Here is an 8,816-nt window from a genome sequence, read left to right on the forward strand (position 1 = left end):
GGGTCCCGAAATAAATAATCCCTGGTAGTGTTCAGGGGAGAGTTTTTATGGCTTAGTATGGTCCAAATTGTAATTTTAGACCACAATATTAGGGATTGGCAATCAGTGGCATATACTTATATATAAGTGGGGGTACTGATGGGGGGGGGCCTCGATGATCAGTTGAGGGACGCTAACTCATAAACTAAGGTGAATTTAGTTGTTTTTTAAATACTAGATTTTGGGGGCCGACTGGGGGAGCGCAGGTAATTTTTGGAGGGGCGTGCGTCCCCAGCGCACCCCCTAGATATGCCACTGTCGGCAATCAAAATAAACAGTTGGAGAAGCATATTATTTTTTAATTTTGGAATTGCTCACCACAACACCCCCTCCCCCCCAGCACCACTGCCCCATGCTGGTGCTACTACTGGTACCACCTGATTAGTGTACTCTCGATCCTCTCAACGATAATATTGTGTTAGACTTGGATTAGAATTAGATAGTTAGAATTTATGAAAGAAATATTGAAACATTAATAGCTAAATTATTACGGTCATTAAAAATAATATTCACCATGTACAGAACAAACAGGCCTATCCCCCTGTAATCAAACCAAGCCCCATGCTATCCCAGGATCTCTAAAAAACTCTATCAAATTCTATGTGACAAACATCTGTGACTGAACACCCCTTCATTCTCCACCCTCTCCCCCCCCCCCAGGCCATTAAAAGTACATTCGTGTGTACATCTTACCTTCCTTGGATACTTGTAAGGTGCTGTTGTATCCTGCACATACTTCTTTAGTTCCTCTTTTAGAGCTTCATAATTTTCAACTTTGTAGTTACTTGCAAGGACGACAAATGCTTTCACAACCTAAGATAAATGATGAAATACACATCCACTTTTTATCAGTCCATCATCAATCATATATTTAATTATTCAAATACTGTAATAACCAAATCCATCAATCAATCGATCGATTGATCAAAAATTCAACCAACCAATTAATTGAGAGCTATTAAACATTAAACAAAACTATTTGTAGTATGCCATTCATTCAATTCAAATCAATTTCTTTTATTTGCTAGAAGTGCCACCAAGAGCCAATACAGCGGTTACACTAGAAATTTGCCGACAAGGGGGCAGAGGGGTCTGAGCCAAGGGGCTAATAAAGCCTCAGTCGAAGACCCAGAATAAAAACATCCTTGTAGAGTTCACGGGTTTTTATGGCTTAGTATGGTCCAAAATGTGCTTTTAGACCATAACACTACAGATTGGCAGTCAAAATAACGTTATTTGATTAGGCAAATTATTATTATTTTTTTTATTTTTGATCTAATGTCCTAGTCGTGTGTCGACTAGGCCTGTCCGACGGGTGGGAAAATTCCCCCTGCCACCCCCCCCCCCAACCACTGGCATCACCACTTGGCCAATATCCGCATAAACACAAAAAAGAATACAATGGACGTTACTCCACTAAGGCTGACCTGCATACCCCAACCCTAACGAACTATGCATCACAGGGTAGGGATGTTACTCCAATGATCAATCAATCAATCAATCAATCATTCCTCTTAGTCTGCCCAGCCCTACAAAATGTACGTATTGATGAAATTTCTAAATTAAAAATTGAATTACTTGACAATATAGAATTGTATAATGAATTTATTAATGCAAATGATGACCTAAAACTACATCATATTTTGGGTTGTTCATCGTTGCTCCTTAGCAGAAAGTATGAAAATATCTTCGACAAGTTTTGCAAAAGATATACCAAAAGAGCAGGAAATTCCGCTACGAGATTTTGAATTCCATGCTCTAACTTTGCTTTATAGTACTGTTATTCAGTTCACCCCTATTTTCAATTTCATTTAGTTGTTTTTCTTTCCTGCATTACTATTTTTGATGTATGTTGCTTAGGTTTTTAAGGGGAAGGGGCAAATGCATAGTTTGGGGAGGGAATAACGGTACTTAGAATATTGTTTCTGCTAATAAGGTGTTTAGTTTTGCTTTTTTTTATTTTATTTTATTTTTTATTTTTATTTCTTTTTGTTCTTGTGAGGAAGAGTACAGTAACTTGTTATTGATGTGGGAAATGTATGCTCACAGGGATATTCGGTATTCTGAACATATTTGTTTTTAATCTTTATGTATTTGTTTTGAAGTTTAATTCATTTTCCTTGGTCATTTTTTTTGGTTTTTTTGACTACTTTTAGAATTTTTAGTTTTGTTTACTTCGTATTATATATTATACTGTATTTACTTTTAATTGAATAAGGGTCACTCAGATGATTGACATGATTATTGAGGCATCATTGCATATAATACTTTGACGAGGGTGGGTATTGGATGGGAGTGGGGTGCTTGTCAAATGCTTGAGTGACAGTTACTCAATTTATACTTTGTTTTCTTTAGTGTTGTATTCTGTTTGAAGTATTTTTTTTTTGGACGCACCTTTATCATGTTGTGTGTGCCACTGTTTCATAAGTGTAGTTTCCCAATAAATTATTATTATTATTATTATTATCCATATAATATGTTCAATAGCGCTCCAACAGCAGGGTTTTTAGACTCTTTTTGAAAATCGTAAAACTCTTCGACATCTTAATATCTTGAGGAAGAGCGTTCCATAAATGAGGTGCACATGAAAATGAATGTTTTCGAAATGACTCCAATCTGTATCTTCAAACATTAAGTAAAAGTTTATTGATAGAAGGGAGTGTGAGATGAAGAACGGTACTGCATAAGGTCTCTGATATAAGATGGTGATGTGCCATGTAATGCTTTGTAGGTGATGAGAATTTTAAATTAGGACTAAGTCATACCCCAACCCTATTCAAACTATGCATCGCGGGGTAGGGAAGTTACTCCAATAATGACCAGCACACCCAAGTGAACTATGCATCCCAAGGACGTTACTTCACTAAGGTCCTAATAACCTGCATACCCAAACATTATTTTAACTATGCATCACAGGGTAGGGAAGTTACTCCACTAAAAAAATTTACAAAAATGAAGATTTATTTAGGGTTCATGATTAGGTAAGATAAACTTTATTGTCATGACAACTAAACAAGGTAAACATGAAATTTGGTTTCCTTGATGCTTAACTACACAAATAATACTCCGAGAATGGCAATGTTGCAAGAATAAATCAAAGTTAGACCTGAATACCTCTCCTCTGAGCTCGTCAGGACTGCTAACTGCAGCCGATTCGGCAACTGCTGGATGCTCTATGAGGGCACTCTCAACTTCAAATGGTCCAATCCTGTATCTAGGATAATAAACAATGACATTTGATCAATAAATCCATTATGAATTTGTCTTCATTTTTTACTACATGCTGACAAAAAAACTTCATTACAAAGCAGGCAACAATTCCTCACCCAGCAGATGTTATGACATCATCATCTCTAGCAACGAACCAGAAGTAACCATCTTCATCCTTCAAAGCCCTGTCACCAGTCAAGTAGAAATCACCTTTAAATACAGAAGCTGTTCTTTCAGGATCATTCTAAAAATTAAATAACACTTTCCTCACTGGTTGAATATTCCTAGTGCAGAAAATTCATTCAGACCAAATTACATTGAACAGGGCAAATTGTATGTTATTTATTTTCATTTGGACTATATTTTATAGTGGGCAACTCTTGTAGCAATGCTAATATACAATAATGTTATTGTTCATTGCAAACCATCATCACTCACCCCATGCATTGTGTTGGTAAAATTAAAACAGGGCTAAAATTCATTGATAATATGGTAAAACCTCGAATTGAAGCTCCCCTCTTTAACTTGCAAAAGTAGCCTCGAAAAGAAGCCCATTCGAAAAGAAGCCCATGGGCTACTTTTCAAGATAATACAGTACATACACTGTACATGAATTTTAAAGAAACAAAATATATTAAAAACATGCTTGGTTTACACAATAGTTTAGGTGTTTTAATGCTGGTTAATACACTCCATGATACAGACAGATGTTACCATGCCCCTATTCATTGCTTTATAGTAGTAATTTCCAAAATTTACAGCTTTCATTTTGAAAAGAAGTACTTCTCTTCATTTTGCAAAAGTAGCCTCGGAGAAAAAAACCTATCTCGAAAAGAAGCCCATCTCGAAAAGAAGCCCATCCAAAGTTTGCAAAAAACAAGAAGTTCAGGGCTTCCATTAAAGGATTTACGGTATATCAAATTTATTAATTAAAGATTTTAGACCACCAAACAAATACTGCAGCATGAGATTCGAACCCCAACACCATGATTCAGGACACAAATACTAACTACTGTCCAAATCATCCCAGCAAGTAAATTTAGATACTGTTGATTATTTCTGTACTTACAATGTAATCTGTAAACAGTCCAACAGGTCTATTAGGTTTGACCCTAACTCCTACACAACCTTCTTGACCTGTCCCCAGATCATTGCCATCATCATCAACTATACAAAGGTCGTAACCAGGTGCTGCCTTACCCATTGAACCTGGTTTCAATGGCAGACATCTGAAGGAACCACATAATATAACCTGCAATAGAAAATATTGATGACAATGAAAGTGAAGGCAGGAATGAAGATAACGACAAAGATGAACACAAAATCAAGTATGTACAGAACAAGGCTGAATTTGAGTACCAAGCCAAACAAGTTATATATTTCTGAAAATGGAAATTGGCTATAATAATGATGAAACTCTAAGGAAATCTTCATGTTTAATATTCATATTAACCTTTATTTTAATGCAGTTGTAATGGATATTTTGCACAGAAAACAATGGTGAACTTTTTTTAGAATGGAATTGAGCATTTACTATTTGTATAACAGTTCTAACAATAAGCCCCTTACTGTTTCAGTCTGACCATAACCTTCCCTGATAACATGTCCCACTCTTTTTCTCCATTCTTCAATAATTTCAGGATTCTGAGGGAAAAATTTAACAGAGACAAATTATTAAGATAAACTGGTAGAATGTTGTGGCATTGACTGTACTACTTTCGTGCGCCGAGTACATGTTAACGAGTAGGTATACTCCTCAGGGAGCAGAGAAGGTTGCACTTCGTGCAGGTTTGCCGTTGTACATTATTCAGTGACCACGGGTAATAACGCTCAGAGCGTTTGATCATTGATTTGGAATTGGCACTATATCAATCTTTAGCATTATTATTATTATTATTATTATTATTGAGATAAAATTATTCAAAATGTGATTGAAAAATAGCTTGCAAACTGTTTTATCATCTTCATTTTAGGTCTGCGCAAGACCCCTTGTTGTTGTTCCCAAAACTTTAAAAGCGTCCAGCGTCGCCAGTTTTGAACAGACGTGCAGGAAATTTTGTACACATAAACTAGGTGATTTCCAACAAACGTTCATCACCCTTTTTTTTTTAGTTAGACCCCAGGGTTCCTCCTACACTTACAAAACAGAAGTTTCAACAAGGACTGTACATTACCACTAATAAGGCAAGTCGCATAGATGGCGCGGTCGGTTAAGGATGTCTTCTAAAAAACTTAAGGTTGTGAGTTCAGATCGCGTCATGGTATATTTTTTTATTTTTTTATTTTAAGAAATTTAATTTTAATATATTTCAATTTTGTACAAATGAATATTCCAAATCATTTTTTTTTTGTACAAATAAACATCCTAATTATATAAAAAATCTATCTTATTAGCTCTTCCAAAAAATCTAATATAATAGCTTGCACCTGTACCGTGTTTAAGCATGGAGGAACATGCAGACCGTTGAGCGGTTGCTCTTGTTTATCTAACTTACCAAAGGTTCACCAGCACTGACAACATGACGTAGTGAATCCAAGTTATACTGACTTAAATCTTCTTGCACAAGCATCCTGAACACAGTTGGTGCCCCGCAGAGAGTACTCACTGGATATTCATCTAAAATCTGCAAATATATTGCATTAATACTGGAATTTATAAAGTGCCTAGTTACATATGGATCAAAAGCACTAGATGCAACAAATAAAAAAAAGTGTACAGTATATCAATTGGATCTGGTTCTAATAAATAACACAAAAAATTGAATACCTGTAACATCTTAATTGCATCAAACTTTGGAGTGTCGTGAACAAAAATACATGAACCTTGAATCCATGGCGCATAGAAACTGCTATACGCTGATTTAGCCCAACCTGTGTCAGATAAATTCCAGTGGATGTCAATCGAAGTCAAATCTAACCAGTACCTGATGATTTATAAACAAAATGGACTTATTACACAATGCTGTTTGGTAAACAAGTAAAGTTAAAAAGCATCTGTGCATTTTTGCTCCAAAGACTAACTCAAGCAGCATCACATAACAGTCGTGGCATATCTAGGGGGTGCACACACCCTTCCCTCTCCCCCCCCCCCAACAAAAGAAATGTGTGCCTCCAGTCTCCTTCACATTATAAAATTTTTAAACGAAAAAATCACGCTCTAGTAGTTAAAATCACCTTATACATTCTATATTGTGAGCTAGCGACCCCTCACTTAATCATTGAGCCTCATTTTACCTTCATTCCCCACCATCAGCCCTTCCCCACCATCAGCCCTTCCCTTTCAAGACATCTCGATACACCACTTCATAACAGCAGAATTGTGTGTGCACATAAAATGCCATTGCCCATTTTGATTTAAATGAAAATTCAAGGTAACCTTGTGTTCCATAAAGTTTTTAATTAAAAGTCAAATTATGTTCTTCAATTTGCAGGTGAATCACACCTATTTCATCATCACAAAAACATCACCATCACCACCACAAAATTAGCACAATCAATGCTTTCGCTGATGTTATCATCATCGCTGTCATCATCATCACTATCATCGCAACTGTGGTTATAATCATACTCGTCATCATCTTAATCACCATCTTTAATGCTGCCATGATCACTGTCCACACCAGAGATGTCCCAATCATCACCATCCTCATCCCTATCACATCATCATACACATCACCATCATCATCTCTGTACCACTTTCACTATATTATATGATACAGTATATATTTCAAAACGTACTTTCCAGTGATGACATGTGCAAGGCCGTAACTAGCTTGTGTATGTTCTACCATCTTTGGTAGTCCAGTAGTACCACTTGTGAAGTAAATAAGTGTAGGATCAGAGCTCTTGGACATTACACACTGTCAGTAAATAATACTCAAATGTCAACAACCAACCAATCAAAAGACATTTGTCATGTGTTTGATGACAAACTAAATTAGAAGAATAAAAATGTTTAACTTCTATACGCTGCATAATGTGGTTCCACTGGATGACAATGAAAATAAGATTTTAGTGGAGGAAAGTTGGAGAGAAAGTAAAAAGATGCAAAATATCATTTTCATCAAAAATATCACACTTACGCCTGTATTCTTAAAACGAACTTCGAACTAGAACTTCATTTAGTCTTAGTTGCAACTCCAACCTCAATTTGTATTCACAAACAATGTAGTCAAATTTTTAACTACGACTAAATCAAGTCCTAGTTGTAGTTCAGCTGAAGACGGCTGGCAAGCAACAACTATCAAACTAAACAATGGAAAGAGCTAATTTTAAACAATATTTTAGAATCCGGTAACACAGAAGAATTTTAAACTGCCGTCTGTTTTTCAAAAACATATTTCCTCATAATTCATAATAGACCATTATTTGCCTAACTATATTATATAATAACTATATTAGTTGTTAATATCTAACGATAGAGAATTTGAAATGTGACTGAAAATTTGCTTTCTCTGGAGAACTATTATAGTTGAGGTCAAGCGAGGGCGGCACCATCTTTGTTGTTGTTACGGTGAAGCTACGTGACCGCAACAAGAAGAGATTTCATGCAAATCAGGAACTGTTGCATATGGCTAGCAAAAAATGTTAATTTTGCATTTTGGAAGCTAAATGTAATGTCCCTTTTCTTGAGCACACTGGAGATACATCAGACCTATTTATACAATTGTTTTTATTCATTTCACTTTATCGTAAGTTACGAAAAGCATGTTTTAGTGGGCAAATATTTCAAGTCGGTAATTTAGCCTGACCCTAGTCTGACTAAAAAAATCGGTCTGAGGAGGCGTAATGTTAGTCGAGGTTCGAGTGATTTAGTCGTAGTGCTAGTTGAAATTCGCTTTAAGAATACGAAATGAAGTTCGTTTTAAGAATACGGGGGTAAGTTTTGGACAGTAGTGTTCAGAAGCAATAGCATAGATTCCTTATGAAAACAAACCAACTGTGCAACCCCTTCCTTACCTTAAGAAAGTACTGTACATTACTATAGTTCCACATTAAACAACGGTGAAACACTATAGTTAATTACCATGGTCCCCTATCACATTAATTATTGTTAATTGGTTAATTGATCCATGTGGGTAAGTTATAGTTTATTTTAACTTTACATACTTATCGTAAACTGTATTGAAGTGGTTTGGTGCAGTGGGAACAGTTTGGTTTTCCAACCTACAGGTCAGGGTTTCAATTCCTCCCTGTGCATTTTACTTGTGTTCTTAAGCAAGGCATTCTGTGCACCCATATAGAAATGGTCAATGCAGGATTATTAATAGGTACCACCTGGTGGGGTTGCCTGCTGCTGCACTGATTAGAGCTGCAACACTTAATATGTGTTGACCCAATTATCAGTGAAAGGCGCTATAAAAATAACTGAATAATTAAAAATAAATAAATAAAAATATACATATATATATATATATATATACACAGGGCTGACCCAAGCCATGTTTGATTCTGTCGTGTTTTTCATTCTTAAAATCCTGAGCTGCACTGATGAGATCTAACAAGATCGAAACGGTACTGTCTGCAGATTGGACTATATATATATATATATATATACACACATATAT

General features: G+C 35.8%; 1 protein-coding gene across 4 annotated transcripts in view; it reads right to left on the reverse strand.

Annotated features, from left to right (window-relative positions):
- LOC117113284 (acyl-coenzyme A synthetase ACSM3, mitochondrial-like) overlaps positions 1 to 8,816 on the reverse strand; it is a 41,063-nt gene that overhangs the window by 6,198 nt on the left and 26,049 nt on the right. For 3 of the 4 annotated variants that reach the window (XM_033256584.1, XM_033256582.1, XM_033256585.1), the window contains 8 exons: positions 6,988 to 7,109; positions 6,017 to 6,173; positions 5,745 to 5,873; positions 4,819 to 4,893; positions 4,319 to 4,501; positions 3,366 to 3,493; positions 3,154 to 3,253; positions 733 to 852 (listed from right to left, as the gene is read on the reverse strand). In XM_033256584.1, coding sequence (XP_033112475.1) covers positions 733 to 852; positions 3,154 to 3,253; positions 3,366 to 3,493; positions 4,319 to 4,501; positions 4,819 to 4,893; positions 5,745 to 5,873; positions 6,017 to 6,173; positions 6,988 to 7,109 — 1,014 coding nt within the window. The remainder of the gene's footprint in view (positions 1 to 732; positions 853 to 3,153; positions 3,254 to 3,365; positions 3,494 to 4,318; positions 4,502 to 4,818; positions 4,894 to 5,744; positions 5,874 to 6,016; positions 6,174 to 6,987; positions 7,110 to 8,816) is intronic. The other variant, XM_033256583.1, reaches the window with a different exon arrangement.

This window comes from Anneissia japonica, unplaced genomic scaffold, assembly GCF_011630105.1.
Source record: "Anneissia japonica isolate Jap-2015-1 unplaced genomic scaffold, ASM1163010v1 scaffold4024_len430915_cov183, whole genome shotgun sequence".
NCBI classification, from domain to species: Eukaryota; Metazoa; Echinodermata; class Crinoidea; order Comatulida; family Comatulidae; genus Anneissia; species Anneissia japonica.